The sequence below is a fragment of the Anopheles coluzzii genome, chromosome 3 (genome assembly GCF_943734685.1).
Source record: "Anopheles coluzzii chromosome 3, AcolN3, whole genome shotgun sequence".
Taxonomy (NCBI): Eukaryota; Metazoa; Arthropoda; class Insecta; order Diptera; family Culicidae; genus Anopheles; species Anopheles coluzzii.
The window spans coordinates 44,594,011-44,613,659 of record NC_064671.1 but is presented as its reverse complement, the minus strand read 5'-3'; the positions used below and the strand labels follow the sequence as shown (position 1 = coordinate 44,613,659).

Sequence of the window (19,649 nt, the reverse complement as noted above, 5' to 3'; positions counted from 1 at the left end):
TGTGTTTTGGGTGTTTGATTTTATTAGATGTAAGGGTTGGGGGGGGGGGGGGAGTGGGTAAGTGGCAGATGTGTATAATAAACAATCCGTTCAGTTGTTGCTGTTTCGGCATTCGCCGAGATACATTTTATTTTTCCATAACCATACATATAATCTCACCGCCCCACACATCGTACGTAAGGGATGAGGGGAGGCGCAGTGAGTAAATACATCCATACAGGGGGGTTGTAGTGGGCATCTATAAACATTTTATATATGTATGCTTCTAAGGTGTAAATATATTGATTTAGCTCGTTAAACCATCCAATCCTCTGTCCTGTGTTGTTGGGTTATTTTTATGTTCTTTTTTTTACGTTTGCGTTCAATTGCGCACGATACTATTATAAATTCCCTTCGGCAATCTAATACTGGAGTCAAGCATGTTAAGGGAAATTTCGCCGTATTCGCTCTACCCGCCGAAAAAAATCTGCCGAATCACATCGAATTGACAATTATTTCTACTTCTTTGAAGCAGCTTTGAGAGCTGCTTCTACCATTTTTAGACTTACAAATTCTGATGAAAGGTTTGTGTACAATATACACCCAATATCTATCAAGCTAAAATTGGTTATACATCATGGTAAATGTGGTAGGTCGCGTGCATCTGCGACAAGTTGAAATACAATTCAAGAGTAGCATATAAGGCGAACGATCAAAGTTTAGTAGCTCTCGCCGTTGTTTAGTGGCGATGCTGAAGCAACAGATCGAGTGCTTTCGGGATGTCACCGTTCAAAGATTCGAGCAGCTGGGTCAGCCAACCGTTATGGTTGCTGAAGCCCATCGTCATCATCGTATGGATGGCATAGTTGACATGCGGGCGGTGGCTATATACCGTACAATCCATACGCTGCGCTGAGTCGTTCAATCGAGTGCTCTTATCTGGATTTGCGGCCATCGAATCACCCGACGACGACGACGACGACGACGACGACGAAGAGCACGGCCCTGAGCTTGGCGGAGTGGATGCCTTTTTCTCCTTACCAGCAGACGTCGTCGAAACTTCCAAATGATCGGCCAGGATTTTGCTATAATTCTCATAATCCAATTCACCAGCAACACCACTACCACCTGGCTTTGGCGAGAATGGTTCCTTCGTCTTATGTTCCTTCTGCTTATCTTTCGATCTCGAATTGCTGAATTTCTTCTCCTTTGGAGACAGGCTCGGTTTCGTGAAATCCAGCGAACCCAAAGAAGAGGACGACGAACTATCGTGCTCGATCAGTCTGGCAATAGCGTCCAGTGGCGCATTGGCCTGCTTTTCCTCGTCCTCGTCATGTGGGATGTCAACCAGGGTCCAGGTCTTTTCGGTCGCTAATGGTGGCTTGGACGGCGAGGCCGATTTTGCCACATCTTCTGCCACATCGATCAGGTCCTGGTCGTCATCGGTAAGCAACGAAGCAGACGATGTGGACGTTTGTGAATCGTTTTCACCGTCCATTTCGATTTCCTCTGCCTCCGCATCTTCCGCAACTGCTGCATCGGTTTCGAGCGATGTGCCCGCTCCTGCCACTTTTGCTTTAGTGCGTCCTTGCCCATCGGATGGTTTTGTTTCCTTTGTACCGACGACTTCATGGTTGTTCTTTGACTCCACCACTTCACCACATTCGGCCAACGGTTTTGCTTGGTTTTGTGCTGTATCCGAAACGGTCGTTGACTCCACATTCTGCGATTCATGTGTTTCGGTCGCTTTGTTTTGCTTCTCCTCGGGCGCACACGTCTCTTCCTTCGTCATTGTCGGGCCTGATGCGGGTGCCAAGTTAGCAGCCGATGTGGACGGAGTGCAATCATCCGTTTTGTGTGCGTTCGCATCTCCGTGGGAGGATGACGAAGGAGACGCCGCTGTCTTGTGGCGTATCTCGAAAGATAATCCGAGCGGGTCCAGCAGCTTGGATACATTCTCGCTTGCGAACAACAATTTCTCCTGCGTTGGCCAGGCAAGATTTACGAACGGTAAAAACGGCAGCGAAATTCCCGGTTGCTGTTCCGACTGTGGTTGCGCAGTTGGTGTCTTGTTTGCATGCTTTTTAGAACCTTTCTGTGGCATCCTGGCGTCGGTAAATCTCTCAATACATTCGTCCGAAAAGGGTACCCCCCAGACGTTTGTTGAGGATGGCATTGCGCCGTTACCTTCATTAGATGGTAAATTGGATGTAGTATTCAGGGCGGTGTTAGCTGCAGCAGTAGCTTTCGCTGCGGCAGCTGCTGCTGCTGCGGCTGCAGCATTCGCCATGGCGACGTGATCGGAACCTGCTGCGGGGGCGGGGAATGTCGCCGTAGGATCCAACGCTTGCATCGAATTCATATACATGTTTACCATATGTTTGCAGCGTCGGTTAAAATCCGACACTGACCGTTGCGATGGTTTATCTTTCTCTTCTTTAGGCACGCGTTCGGCTGCCGTTGGCACGTGAGCAAAGGTTTGTTTGCGTTCACCGCTGGACTTACTGTAACGGGGCGGTTTGGATGTTTCGCCGCATCGACGATCCTCGCTGGGAAGCAGAAAAAGAAAATAACATATAAACAATTGAATTTCTACATTTTTCCCTTGGCACCGTGGCACAGTAGTCGCACGACCTAACAACATGCCTATCATGGGTTCAAGTCTCGTATGGACCGTGTGCTCCAGACACGTAACACTGTCACTGCTCTGTTTTTTAAACTGCAATGAGCGGGTCTAATCCAATCGCAAACCGCAATTAGCGATTAGTGAGTCGTCTGTCTAGTAAGATGTGTGTCTTTATTTAAAAATTACGATGATTAAGTAACAAATAATCTAGCAAATGAATTCATTAAAAATCATCACTTAATAGCCTTTTCACCAGCATTGTTAATGACTTTTCATTAAAAAGAACGAAAATTACTTCCTGAAACTCGTTATTGAAACGAATTACTCATAGAGTCGCTGTGTAGCTCGGTAACCACGGCAACAGGGATAAAGCTTACATATGCACACATACTACTTCTCTTTCCGGCACAACTTACCCATGATGCTTGCTACTGCGCTGTGCTGTTCGCGTAGTTTCGCGCTTCGCTGCGGCGGATGCAGCAGTTTTGTTGCTCGGCACGCGTGCCACTTCATCCAGATCCTGTGGCGAGTTGGCCGTGATGCGAGTCCCGTACAGGCGCAGCTTTTCGAACATTCGCGACACCGTTGTCTGCGAACGGCACAACATTTCCGACCGCGGAATACGCATCATCAGATGGTCCTTGTGGCGGAACTTGGCCTCGCAGTTCATGCAGATGTCGAAATCGTGGCACGTCAAACACTTGTAGCGATGACCGATGATATCACCGTCGCACACGTCGCAGACGACGTGCGGGTGCAAGGGAAGATCCTTCCCGGCCATCGCATCAGTGGCAGCGTTCTGCATTGGCGCACCATCAGCCTCACACTGCGCGACGGGTTGCTCTTCCTTGTCGATGCTCGTCGACACCAACGGTGCCGTCTTCTTGCCTACAACGTAAAGACGGGCCTTGGCGTTGGCCATCGCCTGCAAAAAGCTTCCGTAGTCATCGTCCGTAGTAATACGGATCTCGTCCCCATCGTCATCTGTGGGTGGTGACGGGGTGAGCAGAAGGATAGTTTGACATTAAACAGTGAGCAAGGGAAAGCGCAATCCAAGGTCAACGATATGCTCTCTTGCATTCGCACAAATGTAGCCCCCCCCCCCTCCCCCCTTCGGCTATTTCCAGATTTTTCACCCGACTTCAATGTGCATACAGCGCCTACGTTTTGTTAGTGTTCAATCCCAATGTCTATGTGTGTGTTATGTGCATTTTCCGGCTAAAGCGGCATCCATTTTGATGCACTTCCAGCGAACACATTTGTTGCAAAGCCACCATATTGCGTCGTAAATTTACAACCCTCCCCCGTCCAGTGGTTCACACTAGCGCCAAAGGTGTTTGCAGAAAATGTATCGTTGTACTTAAAAAATAATTCGTTCTACGAATTAAACCTTTCTACTTACCAATCCAATAGTAGCGGAAGCCTTCTACAGCTTTCTGCAAATCCTGGTATCGGGCGGAACAAAAGGCGGCCAGCTCTTCCAAGTTGCGACAAATTCGGTCGCCGAAGAGAAGATAGTTCGCATCGTTTTCGATGGTAATTTTCAAAGAAATCAAAGCACTCATCGCTGTTCCTTTGTTCTCGGGGGATGCAAAAACTGGTTGAGGGACGTAGAAAAACTGGTTTTAGTTTAGCTTTTTTGGTTTGTTTTTTCTGACGTCATAAATTTTATGATACATCGTGCCTGCTCCTTCACCAAATGTCTTTTCACTGGTTGATGCTTTACATAATGCACTTTTTTATAAACTTACCTTTATTATTATATATTATTATTTATTTATTGATTTCGATATAACTTTATGCCGTGGATCCCTTTAGGTTCTTTAAAACTGAGCACTCTGTAACGCTTTGATAGTTCTCAACAAATGATAGCACTTCAATTCCACTGAAAGTAATTTCACTTTGTAACCGGGTGGGTTCGATTGTTATTACGGTTCGTTCGTTTGGACTGGACTACGGTGTACCGTACTTTGAACTGGTGTTTTTATACGAAAACTATGAATGATTCATCACCAAAGTTGCATCACCCCAAAATGGAGTAAAATATCTAAAGCACATCCACAATGAGAGAGCACAATTTTCTAGCTTCCAAATTCTTCTAGTCACGGGCAGAGTTAGCCAGCGAATGTTGTTGTTTGTTGCTTTCTAGATCTTTGCAAACTATGGTCCATCTTTTGGACTGGACAAAATGTGTTGTTTTGATCCGATCAACACTGGCTAGCTTGACAATCAAAGATAACGTAAAATTTTCTTGAAATATTTCGTTTCTCTACGTACATATTTGAGAGTACTGTTATTATTGTTTATATCTGTGGTTTCAACGTTCTTTCAACTTTTACCCTCTTTTGCAAGGGTGATTAAAACAACCAGGTAGTGGAATATATAGTATTTTGACAATTCGTCATTTAACGTAAAATCGCCAGGATTCAAACCGTTGTTTACGTTTTGTCAACTTGTTCATATGAGCTTTTCTACATACACCGAGATTGCAGGTGAAAGATGGCTGAAGGAACCAGCACTGAAGGAAGTGAGATCTGAGTAATGGTCGTTGGTATTTGTGGGTAGTGTGATACTAACGACAGCGATCGTTACCCAAGGAAACATTTTGGACCTTGCTTGAACAAAAACTGGGCTGTCTTGCTCTATCTTCTATACATACCGCACCTGCTTGCACTCATTCGTGAGCGTTAAAATATACTCTCTCGATTTCATGTTCTCGCGAATTGCCTGCTGCTGTAAGAATGTATGAGTGAATGTGCAGCGTTTTTCTTTGTGCTTCTTCTTCTCCCCCCTCGTTCTTACTCCCTTCTTCCATCGATCCGATGCGCGATTCCTTACTCGACCGCGCAATAATATTTGTAAGGTTCCGTCGCAATGAGATACTGTATGTTACCGTAGCAATAGACGATGCGCAATCTCAGATTGCGCATATATTTATCTGTCAAACGGGTCGGTTTGATATATTTATCTGTCAAAAAAAATTTATATATATCGGACATATAATCTTGAAAATTTATGCGCAATCTTGGCGCAATCTGAAAATGTATGGAAATGACGTTTATAGCTCAGGGTTGGCTACGCGAAATGACATATGTTTTGATAAAACGAATATATGCGCAATCTGAGATTGCGCATCGTGTATTAATACGGTTAGGAAAAGGCAGTGCTATTGATGAGTCCAACCCGGACGTATAAACGAGATGAAGTCAAATGACAGCTAGGGAAAGTGACAGATGAAATGACAGGGAAACGGTTGCACGCGCTTCAAGCCAGTAGCGAGTGAAGCGAGCAGCAGGTGACACCGTTTTAAAGTTTTATTGCTATTTTATTTGGATTTATTTGTATTTGTCTTCAGGAGAATAAATAGTTAAACTAAAACTTTCGCCTTGTGGCTGTACGCTCTCGCACTCAAACTGTGTTTACATTAAAAAGCCTTTAAAACGGTTCCAAAGGTGAAATGGGCCCAAAAAGGAACGATCACTGCCAGGCTTGCGGTGATCAGCGAGATGATCCGGATTTTGTTGCATGTGACAAGTGCAATTTATGGTGGCATTTTTCGTGCGCCGGATTGACGGAACCCGCGGAAGCTGTGGAACAGCGGAAATGGTTGTGCGTGGCTTGCCAGGCTAAGGAACGGTCCGGCTTGATTCAGAGGACGCCGGTCAAGCACACAGAACAAATGGAAGCGGCAAATGCTAACCTCAATCTGGAGGAGGTTACGCAAAACGTGGCTGAGAAACATAACCTCAAACTGGTTGAGGTTATCCAACAAGCGGCAGAAACACCCATGCCTTCTTCAAGTGGGACAAGCTACAACGCGGTGAGCAAACCTAACCTCACTCCTGCTAAGGTATCCGACAGTGTGGCTAATCGGCTAGCCATTATGAAGCGGCGGCAGGAGGCGGAGAGGAAACGGATGGAGCTCGAGTTGCAGCTGAAGTTTGTGAAGGAGGAGGAGGACTTGTTGTCCGAGGAGTTGGGTGTGATTGCGATTTCGGGAGCATCGACTGTGAAACTGTCCCGGCCGGATGGAGAATCGATGCGAGGCTCGCAGCAGGATGAGCGTGGTCCCGCCCCGCGACTGGAAAGTGTTCATCGAAACGTGCCAACCGAATTACCCGAGTTTTCAGGGGACCCGGCGGAATGGCCCGTATTTATTGCGCACTACGATTACACAACGGAGAAATGTGGTTTTTCCAACTGGGAAAACATGATACGGCTGCAGAAGGCGCTCAAAGGACCTGCGCTAGAAGTTGTGCGAAGCCGTTTAGTGCTACCGGAGGTGGTGCCACAAGTGATTGCGACGCTGCGATCGCGCTATGGTCGGCCGGAACATCTCATTTCAGCGCTGATTGGGAAAATGCGTCGGATGCCTGCACCTTGCAGGGAGAAGCCCGATACTGTTGTGGCGTTCGGCGAGGCAGTGCGGAGCATGGTAGATCACATGCAGGCTGCTGGTCTACGGGCACACTTGACCAACCCGTTGCTGCTGCAAGAGATCGTGGAAAGGTTGCCGACGAGCGAGCAGTACAGCTGGGCACGGCACATACGAGGCGTGACGGAACCGGATCTTATCGTGTTTGGCGAATTCATGACGGAATGGATGGACGATGCTGAAACGTTAACCAGGCTGGATTCACCCTCATTGAAAGCAGTAGACAGGAAGAAACCTAACACCAAGGGTTACGTGCATGCGCACGTGGAAAACCAGGGAGCGACCACATCGGGAACAAGAGCCATCCAGGTAGGACAATCTTGTTTTGATTTGTCTTGTAACAAACGGGGACACCTTGTGAGCAAATGCTTCGCGTTTGGAGCAATGGCGGTGAAGGACCGCTGGCGGAAGGCCCGTGCACTTTCTTTATGTTTTAGCTGTCTGGAGCGGCACAACTGGCGGACGTGCCAAAACAGAGCGGTTTGCAGCATTGGTGGGTGCACGCGCCGACATCATGCGTTGCTACACGGCGCTGAGGAGTCTCGCGAGATCGGCAGCGAGCAGAATAATATAGAAAGCCGTGAAGGAGGAATCGATGGTGGTGTCATTGCGGAGAGTAACCATCACCAATACGTGTCATCATCATCGAAGGCGCTATTTCGAATAGTGCCTGTCACCGTGTATGGACCGGCTGCTACGGTGACGACGTTTGCGTTTTTGGATGAAGGCTCGTCCATGACGCTGGTGGATGACGATTTGGCTGAACAATTAGGTGTTGAGGGCAAGGTGGAGCCACTTTGCATCCGTTGGACAGACAACACTACAAGGGTCGAGGCTGGATCCAGACGAGTAAACCTGAAGGTGGGACCTGTTGGTTCTACAAAGCGGTTTGCCATCCACTCGGTACGGACTGTGCCAGGGCTAAACCTACCTCGACAATCCTTCGTGCAGGACGAAGGGAGATGGCAACATTTGGAGCGGCTACCGATTCGGCAATATCGGGATGCGGAACCCAAGCTGCTTATTGGGTTGGACAATTTGCGGTTGGCGGTCCCTCTCAGGACTAAGGAGGGAGGCGTTGGTGATCCAATCGCAGTAAAGACACGCCTTGGGTGGTGTATTTACGGAAAACCGGCGAATCTGGAGTGTGAACGGTTGTTGCATATTTGCGAGTGCAACGACCAAGGTAACATTCACGAGACGATTCGGGAATATTTCGACATGCAGTTGATTGGTGCTGCACACGGCGTCGAACAGGATCCAGATGAGCGGCGTGCGAAGCAGATTCTGGACACTACCACGGCACGAATCGGGAAGCGATTCGAATCGGGATTACTGTGGAGGAAAGATGACATCGAGCTACCTCCTAGCATCGACATGGCGCGTCGTAGGTTCAATTGTTTGGAGAGGAGGATGGAGCGAGATGGACATCTTAAGGAACAAGTACATCGCCAGATTCGAGATTTGTTGAGCAAGCAGTACGTTCACAAGGCTACGTTGCGTGAGCTGGAGGAGGCTGACCAGCGACGCGTATGGTACCTACCAATAGGGGTGGTTACCAACTCAAATAAACCTGGAAAGGTTCGGCTGATTTGGGACGCGGCAGCTAAGGCGCATGGAACATCGTTGAACGACATGCTGCTGAAGGGACCAGACGAGCTGAGCTCGTTACTTGGCGTACTCTTCCGATTTCGTCTGTACGCAGTGGCGGCGTGTGCAGACGTGAAGGAGATGTTTTTGCAGATTATGATACGAAAGGAAGACAAACACGCGCAGCGTTTCTTGTGGCGTTACGAACCAACGGACGAGTTGGAAACCTACATCGTGGATGTTGTAATGTTCGGGTCTGCGTGTTCACCCGCAACGGCGCAGTATGTCAAGAACCGAAACGCTCGAGAGCACATGGAACAACTCCCACGAGCGGTGGAGGGAATTATTGAAAGCACTTACGTAGATGACTTTCTGGACAGCTTCGAGACGGAAGAAGAAGCATGTCAGGTATCCCATGACGTAAGGGAGATTTTTAGGAACGGCGGATTCGAGTTGAGGAATTGGACCTCAAACAGTATGGAATTGATGAGATGCCTTGGCGAAGCAAATGGCGACATCAAATGTTTATCATCCATGGGAGATGAGGCGGAACGAGTATTGGGAAAGCGATGGAACCCTGCATCTGACGAGCTTGGATTTTGCACTAGGGCGTGCACGACGGTGTCTGACCTCTTGATAGCAGAGAGGATTCCAACGAAAAGAGAGGTATTGCGATGTGTGATGTCCCTTTATGATGCTCTTGGGCTGCTTGCGATGTTCGTGATCTACGGCAAGATCCTGATACAAGATCTTTGGCGAACTGGCACGCAGTGGGACGAAGAGATTAACGACATGCAGTTGAGACATTGGCGTAGATGGATTGATCTGCTTCCGGCAATAGCAGACCTACGCATTCCGCGCAGTTACTTTGCGGCAGCATCGAAGAAGATGTACGAGAATGGCGAATGGCATTTGTTTGTCGATGCAAGTCAGCACGCTTATGCATGCGTCTTATATCTGAGGATATTTGATGATGCTGGAGAACCTCAGTGTACACTCATCGGTGGGAAAGCTAAGGTGGCGCCACTGAAGCCACTTACTATTCCGAAGCTTGAGCTTCAGGCTTGCGTGTTGGGAGCGAGATTTTTACGCTACACGCAGGAGCATCATCCGATTAATGTGAGACGACGAGTGCTTTGGTCGGACAGCACAGTTGCGTTGTCGTGGATAAGGTCGGATCCAAGAAACTACAAACCCTTCGTGGCTCATAGGGTGGTCGAAATACTGGAGAGCACATCGGTTGACGAGTGGAGATGGGTGCCTACTGACCACAACCCGGCAGACGAGGCCACGAAGTGGAAGGGAAAGCCGAATTTCGACTTTGGTGGCAACTGGTTTCAAGGGCCAGAGTTCTTACTCCATGGGGAGGATGATTGGCCATCACAGAGGCACAACAGCGACAACCCGTCAGAAGAAATACGACAGGTAAATCTTCACGTGGAAGACTCTAACACCGGACTATTACCTATCCGGTATGAACGTTTCAGCCGATTGGAGAGGCTACAAAGGATGATTGGTTGGATTGTCAGGTATGTGGGCAATCTGAGACGAAAGTATCGTGGCGAACCTATTTTAGGAGGTGTTCTACGACAAGAAGAACTCTATGAAGCGGATAAGATTCTGTGGAGGCAGACACAACTCGAGTACTATCCGGAAGAAGTTCGCATTCTGAGTTTGGACGATAACGATGGAAAACCTGGAGGAAGAACGGTATCAAAGCAAAGCCACATTTACCATCTATTGCCGTTTGTGGACGATGAAGGCGTATTGCGAATGCGAGGAAGGATAGGTGCAGCGGCTGATGTTCCTTATTCTGCTAAGTATCCCGTTATACTGCCGAGGGGTTCCCGACTGGCTGAGTTGATAGTAGAGCGGTATCATCGATTGTATCGTCATGCGAACAACGAAACAGTGACGAATGAGTTACGGCAACAATTTCAGATCCCGAAGCTGAGAGCGTTGGTAACGAAGACGGTGAAGAACTGTGTCTTCTGTAAGATCAGGCGGTCACTACCACAAGTGCCGCCAATGGCACCGTTACCAAAGGAGAGGCTCACGCCCTTTGTTAGGCCATTCAGCTACGTCGGGCTGGATTACTTTGGACCAGTGTTGGTCAAGAGAGGAAGATCGAACGAGAAGCGTTGGATCGCTTTATTCCCGTGTTTGACTGTGCGCGCGATTCACTTGGAGGTGGTGCACAGTCTATCGACGGAATCGTGCGTGTTGGCGGTTAGACGATTTGTGGCTAGAAGAGGTGCACCGGTAGAAATCTTCAGCGTCAACGGGACCAATTTCTTGGGTGCTAGCAGACAACTGCGGAGGGAGATCGAGGAGCGCAATGAAACTCTGGCGGCGATTTTCACGAATGCGCACACCCGTTGGACCTTCAACCCACCTGGCGCTCCACACATGGGCGGCGTGTGGGAGCGTATGGTACGCTCTGTAAAAGCGGCGATTAGCACGGTGATGGAGGCAAAGCACGCACCCGACGACGAGACGTTTGAGACAGTGATCTTAGACGCAGAGGCGATGATCAACTCTAGACCGTTGACTTATGTTCCCTTGGACCCGGAGAACCAAGAGCCAATCACACCGAATCATTTCCTGTTGGGGAGAGCTTCAGGTGTAAAGCAGCAGCCAGTGTTACCTACGAACTATAGGGATAGCTTGAAGGGAAATTGGAAGTTAGCGCAGCATATGCTCGACGGAATATGGAGGCGGTGGATTAAGGAATATTTACCGGTGATCTCGCGGCAGAGTAAGTGGTTTGAAAATGTGCGGGAAATTAGGAAAGGAGATTTGGTACTGGTAGTGGACGGAACAATCAGGAACCAGTGGAAGAAAGGAATAGTTGAGCGAATTATGGCAGGACCTGATGGTCATATAAGGCAAGCGTGGGTACGCACCAATACAGGAGCAGTTAGGAGGCCAGTAGCTAAGCTAGCACTGCTCGACATAGCAACTTAGGGTGACCACATATGGTTGGTCACGGGCGGGGGAATGTTAGGAAAAGGCAGTGCTATTGATGAGTCCAACCCGGACGTATAAACGAGATGAAGTCAAATGACAGCTAGGGAAAGTGACAGATGAAATGACAGGGAAACGGTTGCACGCGCTTCAAGCCAGTAGCGAGTGAAGCGAGCAGCAGGTGACACCGTTTTAAAGTTTTATTGCTATTTTATTTGGATTTATTTGTATTTGTCTTCAGGAGAATAAATAGTTAAACTAAAACTTTCGCCTTGTGGCTGTACGCTCTCGCACTCAAACTGTGTTTACACTGTACGAAAATATACACATCAATTTCATTTCACTTCGGTGGTCCACAGGGAACGCCGATAACCCAAACCCCACCGGCTAATGTCAAATTCTCGATATGGGGGGACTGATAAATGTGTTCCTCCCCTATCCTCATCAACTTAAATTCACTTGCTACATCTTCACCCCTTTCCCCCCTTATCCTAGAACTCATACAAATGGAATTCTAGAGAGAATTGGAGAAGAGGGAGGAGGAGCATCCGCTTTTTTTTGCTCTCTCTCAAAAAAATAAGTCCAAAATTGTCTTCCTTTGGGTACCAGTATGGGTACTGAGATAGGGCCCCATCTCAGGTCCATAGTTTTACCCATTCATCGCGTTTTGGTCGTTTGGGAAATAATCGGGAATAAGCAAGAAGAAAGGGCGTCGAGTGAGCATTTGATCCCGGCGAGAGTTTGCACACAATTGGAAGAGCAAAGGTCAAGGTTCTGAAAAAAAATTATATTCATATTCATATTCATATTCATATTTATTTGTCTACCTTTTGGTTACACAAATGCTTAAATAATACGTATTACCTATGTTCCTAACCTAACAAAAATTAACACGAATTATCAAAAATTTGAGAAAAAAAATTTTTTTTTAGAAAATTAGAATCAAAAATTTAAAAATTAAAAATTAAAAATTAAAAATTAAAAATTAAGGCAGCACGGGATTATGGAGGGTTCTGATGCGGGATCGGAAAGAGGATAAGGGAAGGTTGAAATCAAACATAGAATATACACAGTTAAATCGACGAATTGCACGAAGAAGGGGGTCATTACGGCCCACTGCAGTTCGGCGGGAAGGGATCACTAGGGGAGGGCGATTATAGGAAAAAACAGCGCACAGAGAGAGAGAAAAAGCTGAAAAAAGAGCATCCGATAGTGTGTGTAATCACATTCTCGTATAGAGGAGTCCGGTGAAGCTGCGTCGAGAGAGCAGCGGTGGAGTGAGTAATCGTGCAAACGGTTGTGCAGAATAAGAGGAGAGAGAGAGAGAAGATGAATGACACGAAACTATTTGCTAAACTACCTCCGCTTGGGATAGCAGGTATATCATGGGTTAATAGGAGGAAATTGTGGGTATCGTGGAAGCGGGGATTTGAGATTTGCCTCCGTGCATCGAAGGTTACCCAAGCGCCACAGATTAAGCTTAAACGACTGGAAAATTGAATATCCATAGAAAAAAATGAAAGCTCCACAGCTTCATTGGTTTGATCAATAGATGGCGTATTACAACTCATCATTATATTGCTATCCTTTTCTTGCAATGTGTTTCGACAAGTTTTATCTTATCATGACCTATATAGCCTTCTAACTTTCTGAGCAAAAATCTACATGAATGGTCGTGTGGTCAGATACGTGGGTATCAACACCAACGACCATTACTCAAATCTCACTTGCTTCAGTGCTGGGGGTTTCCATTGGAGTTTAGTATTTAAACAATCGTATCGCCGTTCTAGTTCTAGCGATGCATAACTTCAATGCGAAACCATACAACAGTACAGAGGAAATGAGAAAGCTCTCCTCCAAGCGATGAAGTTCAACTGGTTGGGGTATCCCACCAACAGAGAGCGCCACCAGCTTTTTCGCTATTTTTAGAATGCATGAGTCGTTTGCCGTCTGCTAAACGAAGTCTTTCTATATTCCGTTTAGGTAGAGAACTTGAGTCGTTTAGAAGCCGTTTAGTGGTCGTTTAGTGGATTTGTGGCACTTGAGTACCCAAAAAAGCTGGTGGCGCTATCTGTTGGTGGGATACCCCAACCAGTTGAGCTTCATCGCTTAGAGGAGAGCTTTCTCATTTCCTCTGTACTGTTGTATGGTTTCGCGGCGGTTTTATGAATTATTTGATATGATTTTGACTGAATATAACAGTTTTAAACCTTTTGAATTAGTTTTTAACATTCGATCAAAACGGAAATTATTTGGCAATTTACAATTGATGTGTCAAATCAGTACAATTTGCTCAAAAAATTGTCAAATTTAGAAAACCGCGTATCTCCGAATCCGCGTATAATAGGTACCGTGTATCTCGGGGACCGCCTGTATTCAATTTTCCAGTCGTTTAGGCTTAGGGCTGATCGGATGCGATTTTATCGGACGAGATTTATATGGGATTTGACAGATAACGTCGGACGTGCGATTTCGTCGTCCGACGTTATCTGTCAAATCCCATATAAAAATTTGACAGGCCGTCCGATAAAATCGCATACGAAAAAGCGTTGCCACCGCCCCTAATCTGTGGCGCTTGGGGTAGCCGTATTGCAGTATGCAGTTTGTTAACTAATTTCAATTATTTTACTCCTATTGTTGAATATATGTTTTTTTCAAGAAATGTAAAAATAAACTTAAATAATATTTTAAAATAATTTAAAAAAATTGTAAACTTTGCGAAGCCTGCGAGGGTTAATCTTCACTTCTTCCACAGAAGCGCTTCCTTCCAGCGTAAATAAACGACGTAGAATCGCGCCTATACCTAAGCTTCGCAGCACATGTCAACGTCAAACGCAACCAGTGTTTGTGTTGTGGCTTATCAAAATTACGACAAAGATTAGATGGGCGGTTTAAGGGTGGCAACTTTAAGCAATAGCAAAAATCATTCATCATTGCTTAAGAAGAAGCACTGGGGTTGGTGAAATGCGTATGTACGAAAAATATTGGCGTGATTCGGCGTCTGTTATCGTTTTGGCCCGCAATCGGCACAACGAACGAGATAATCACGGATACAATTACAAGGTACAAAAAGCATATACAAACGCATCGAAGCGCTTCGTTCTGATTGTTTATCCTTTCACAGGTACTTGTGTTCAAACGAACCGAAAACACAAGCTTCCTTCCGAACCACATCGTATTTCCCGGTGGTTCTTTCGATCCTCAAGATGACTCTACCGACTGGCTAAGGTTGTTCGGCGAGCAAAGGATACCACCGGAAGCGTTACAAACGGTCACGTCGGTGTCTGGCCCAAGGCCCCACATATTCCGCCGAATGGAGGGTGATCAGCTAGATCGTAGCATTTCCGTCCGGCTGTGCGCTTTGCGCGAATGTTTCGAAGAGTTGGGAGTGCTGCTGGTGGCAAACAAAGGCCCACAAACAGGGTTCAGCGTAGCAAGAACCGATTTCGATGTGCGCACCTGGCAAGCGGACGTTCACGACGGAAGGAAAGCATTTCGCCAGCTGTACGAGCAGTTGCATGAAACCCCAGACCTGTGGGGTCTGTACGAGTGGTCTACCTGGATGACGCCTACACACTTTCGGCGGAAGCGTTTCGAAACGGCCTTTTTCCTGGCTGCGCTCAATGAAGTGTGTCCCGTGTTGCCAGAAGATTACGAAGTGGAGGAATATATGGTAAGAGCAATGTCCCGAGCGTTTAATTTGCAATGCTAATGGGGTTCTGTTTTTAGTGGGAATCACCGCGGAATTTGCTCGATGCCCATTCGGAAGGAATTCTCTGGCTAGCACCACCTCAATTGTACGAATTGCATCGTTTGAGCCATGTACACGATATCGACGTTATAGTACGCGTAGCAAAGGCGAGGAAACTCTTCGGCACAACCCCATTCTGTCCGGTTGGTTTTAATGCAGCAGACGGGTATATCGGCGTTCTTCCTGGAGACGATCTTTATCCAGAGCAGTTCGACTTCATTACTGACAATGAGGATATGAATAAGTACGGAGAGCTAACGATGCGAGAATTAGCCGAACGAGCACGTAACCTTCATCGCGTAGAGCATAGGGGATTACACCAGCAGACACATTTGCACAATGGCCCATCGCTGGATGGTCATCTGCATGTGCTCGGTTATAACGAGCCACTTTCCAAGCTGTGATATTTTGGTGTTGGGTAACATTAATAAAGTTTATGGGAAAGGTGAAGGAAAATTGTATTATACTATTTTTTATAAAACCCGTATCACCAAATTTTCAGACTAACCTACCGTTAACAGGTATAATCTCATCTATTGGTTTTGCAGCAGATTTCCATTCAACCCCTGCACGTGTAGGTGATCATCAAGCGGCTGTTGATTCAGAAAGAATGCTTGGTGATGCAAATCCTTGTGCTCTACACGATGCAATCGTTTCGCTTGCTTTCGTATGGCTTCCCGCGTCTGCTCCCCGTACTTGTCTAAATCAGCATTGTCGGAGAGATAATCGTAGTCGGCTGGATACAGATCGTCACCGGGCAGCACGAATATCACACCATCCGCTGCATTATACTGTATCGGGCAGAGCAATGTGGAACCCTTCCGATTGCGTTTGTCCGCAAACCGCACCAACTGGTCGATATCGTACACGAAGCTGAGCCTCGTCATCTCGTACGTTTGGGGTGGTGCGAGCCATATTTTTTCCTCACGGTGTGCCTCTAATAAAGCTGCCGGCGTGTCCCACTGTAGCAAGCAAGCGAACCGATTTAGAATAATACAATTGGCACACATACACGCTCTTACTTACAAAATATTCCTGCACTTCATGGGGCTCTGGATGTATGGCAGGCATTTTGTTCAGTACCGCTAGATAGAACACCGTTTCAAAACGCCGTTTCCGAAACATGGCCGGCGTTAGCCAGCATGACCATTCGTACAAATTGAACACATCCGGCACGGTGCTAAGTGCAGTGTGCAGCGCCTGGAATGATGCTGTACCATCGTGTATCTTTTGCTGCCACGAGTCCACATCAGGCAGCTGTAGGCACTTGCTAAAACCAGTTTCCGTTTTCTGCCTCTGCTCGTCTGTAACGAGCAATACGCCGAGCTCCTCGAAGGCCTCTCGCAGTGCACAGAGACGTAGCGAGAGGTTGCGGTCGAGCAAATCGGTACCCTCCGTCTGGAATATGTAGGGTCTTGCACCGTCGACTTGAGTGATAGCTTTTAACGCTGTGTTGGAAACATTTCTTTCGCGAAAGAACGATTCCCAGCCAAGCGAAGCGTCCTGTTTGTCGAAACCGCCACCGGGAAAAACTACACTATTTGGCATGAATGACGTATTAGAGGTACGTTTGAATACAAGTACCTGCAAAAGAGAGGACATATCGCTATTAACCCTAGCCGCGTAGCTCATTTTTATCGTTCAATTTTAATGGTTTATTATTCTGTATTTACCTTATAATTGTACTTATTATGTTGTGCCGCTGGTTGGTCCCGTGCTAACACTAGCAGGGACGCTGAATCGCGCCAATGTTTAGCGAACTTTCGGATCATTTTCCTTCTTTCTGCTTCGAGCACAGCACTGACTGACAGCTGGAAGCATTACGCCACGTTTGTTTACATTCATAGCGGAACAATAACAAATCTTACCGTACGTCATTCATCAGCTGATAGGTGTACAGCCATTCAAAGAGGATTTGGTACAATCTCTGAACTAGTGGTGGGAGCTCGGAATTGGACTTATCCGATTCCGAGTCTACGTTCGGAATCAATTCCGGAGCCGATTCCAATGCTGGAAACGTTTCCGATTCCGGAGCCGATTCCGGAGTTGACTCCGGAGCCGATTACCGAGTCGGCTCCGGAATCGGAATTGACCTGGGAATTTGCCCCTATAACGGAATCATAATTGACTACAGAATTAAAATTAGCTCCAAAATGTGAATAAGTTATTGAATGGATAAAATGTTTAAGAAGCGAAATCAGTCCGGGAATCTCCATGAGAAAGGATCTTTTACAAGTTAATTTTGATTTTTTGCGGTTATCAATATGATTGCACCCAAAGGCCTATTTTTATGGCGATGCCGAAACTGACTCCGTTTGGAAGCCGATTCTATTTTAGGAGCCAATTCCGATTCGAGAGCCGATTTCGATTCCGGAGCTGATTCTGATTGCAGAACCGATTCCGATTCCGGTATCGACTCCGGAACCGATTCCGATTCCGGTATCGACTCCGGAACCAATTCCGATTCCGGGATAAAATCTGGGGCCGATTCTGGAACTAATTCCCGAGTCGATTCCGGAATCGATTCCAGAAACTGTTTCCGGATCTACTATCCGCAATCGATTCCAGAAAAATGTGGAGTTAGCCGGAAAACCTGATTTTTCCCATCACTACTCCGTACGTAAAACACAGAGTGGTACCATCTACTAGACCTTCATCATGAGGGCAAATCTTGGAGAAGATGACTGAACAGTAGTAGCTCGAGTCATTTCATTTTATCGCTACTGCATCGAACGCATCGTATGCATTGTAACAAATTCTAGTAAAGGGTTACGGGAATTAATGTTGTCTCTTCCTGTCTACTAGGAGCAGGCTAAATTTCTACGCTTGATGTCTACGCCGAATTTACCCCGAAGTAGATCCTGTATCGCATTTTAAACCAAAACAAGTTCACGAGCCGTTCTATGACCGAGATACATCCATGTGCAGTTTTTGCACTTTGAATGCGTTTAGAATTAGTTCCAGGGCCAGTATAAGTTAAGTATAAGCTCCAGGCTCTGTATGGGTTCGGTACCAGTTCAGATTCAATTTCAGGATTGATATAAGTTCTGGATCAGTTTCAGGACCAGTGTGGGGTTAGGAGAGGTTCTACGGTTTGGGTTATGTATAAGATCCAAAAGGTAGGTAGGTTTCAGATCAGTTAAAGGATAGGCATGAGTTCAGTAGCAGTTATAGGATTAGAAGATTCGTTCTTGGACCTTTATCGGTTTTATCAGTTTTAGGTCGTCGTGGTACAGTCGTCAACTCGTACGACGTAACAACATGCCCGTCATGAGTTCAAGTTCCGAATAAACCGTGCCCCCATATGTAGGACTGACTATCCTGCTATGGTAATCATAAGTCACTGAAAGCCAAGCTCACTTCACTTGTGGGTACAAGCAGGCCTTGACCGACAGTGGTTGTTGTGCCAAAGAAGAAGAAGATCTGTTTTAGGATGCTGATGAAGGAATTTTAGTTTCCTAACAAGCTGATAATTGTTTTATCATTTTTTGGTCTGTATCAACCAATTGGCCTCATTTGCCTCTTTAACAAGTTGATCAGGCTGTGTGTATAGGCTGTGGCCCTCTATCCAACACCTGGGCTACGCGGACGACATTGACATTATTGCGATCAACAAGAGGACGGCTGCGGAAACGTATACTGGACTTAAATCAGAAGCTCAGCGGGTTGGACTCCAGTTTAAAAGACAAGTACAGTATCGGACATTAAGATAGGACCCTTTTTTTTCAATGCACCGTGCACTTGTTTTGCCACGTTACTCGTGTTTGTGTGTGTGTATGTGTGTATGTGTGTGTGTATGTGTGTGTGAGTGTGTGTGTGTGTGTGTGTGTGTGTGTGTGTGTGTTTGTGTGTGTGTGTGTGTGTGCATGTGTGTGTGTGTAGTAGTAGAAAGTGAGTGTGCTTTTTAATATGTATTTGCAAGTGCGCGGGTTTGTGTCTGAAAAACATAGCTTGCCATGATGTCATATTGCGTTGAAATTATTCTTATTATGTGTGATATCATGTGAAACATTGTGCGTTTACACTTGGATAAAAACTAAAGTTTGCATCGACAGCAGCCCTTGTTCCTCGGACGAAAACGCAGGTCTGCTGTTTCATGAATGTGAATGCGACACCGGTGCGAAATGGACACACGCACAATAGCAATGAACTCGGCATTCTCTCACAGGTGTTTCTCCAGTGCACGCCATTGAAAGGCCTTCGTGCATCTCTGCGTTGCACGTTGTGTGCGAATGGTAAACTTTGTGCGTGCATTGGGCTGGCGCGCAGTTGTTCTTTTCAATGGGCGTTTTGTTTCATGA

At 46.6% G+C, this 19,649-nt stretch overlaps 4 protein-coding genes across 4 annotated transcripts; 2 read left to right on the top strand and 2 right to left on the bottom strand.

Moving 5' to 3' along the window:
- Positions 1-94: 94 nt before the first annotated feature.
- LOC120957266 (protein ref(2)P) lies at positions 95-4,747 on the bottom strand. The gene is made up of 4 exons (XM_040379368.2): positions 4,357-4,747; positions 4,008-4,202; positions 3,022-3,589; positions 95-2,528 (listed from the first exon to the last, which is right to left on the bottom strand). Exons 2-4 carry the CDS (start codon positions 4,168-4,170, stop codon positions 719-721), a joined length of 2,541 nt encoding a protein of 846 aa, XP_040235302.2. The 5' UTR covers positions 4,171-4,202; positions 4,357-4,747; the 3' UTR covers positions 95-718.
- Positions 4,748-6,284: 1,537 nt separating this feature from the next.
- Positions 6,285-11,597, top strand: LOC125907232 (uncharacterized). The gene has a single exon (XM_049608320.1). The coding sequence runs from the start codon at positions 6,285-6,287 to the stop codon at positions 11,595-11,597; it is 5,313 nt and encodes a 1,770-aa protein (XP_049464277.1).
- Positions 11,598-14,351: 2,754 nt separating this feature from the next.
- LOC120957276 (acyl-coenzyme A diphosphatase NUDT19-like) lies at positions 14,352-15,792 on the top strand. Its single transcript, XM_040379390.2, has 3 exons — positions 14,352-14,660; positions 14,722-15,270; positions 15,327-15,792. Exons 1-3 carry the CDS (start codon positions 14,562-14,564, stop codon positions 15,750-15,752), a joined length of 1,074 nt encoding a protein of 357 aa, XP_040235324.2. The 5' UTR covers positions 14,352-14,561; the 3' UTR covers positions 15,753-15,792.
- LOC120957275 (acyl-coenzyme A diphosphatase NUDT19-like) lies at positions 15,782-17,188 on the bottom strand. Its single transcript, XM_040379389.2, has 3 exons — positions 17,022-17,188; positions 16,375-16,932; positions 15,782-16,310 (listed from the first exon to the last, which is right to left on the bottom strand). The coding sequence occupies exons 1-3, from the start codon at positions 17,118-17,120 to the stop codon at positions 15,882-15,884; spliced, it is 1,086 nt and encodes a 361-aa protein (XP_040235323.2). The 5' UTR covers positions 17,121-17,188; the 3' UTR covers positions 15,782-15,881.
- Between the last annotated feature and the right edge of the window lie 2,461 nt (positions 17,189-19,649).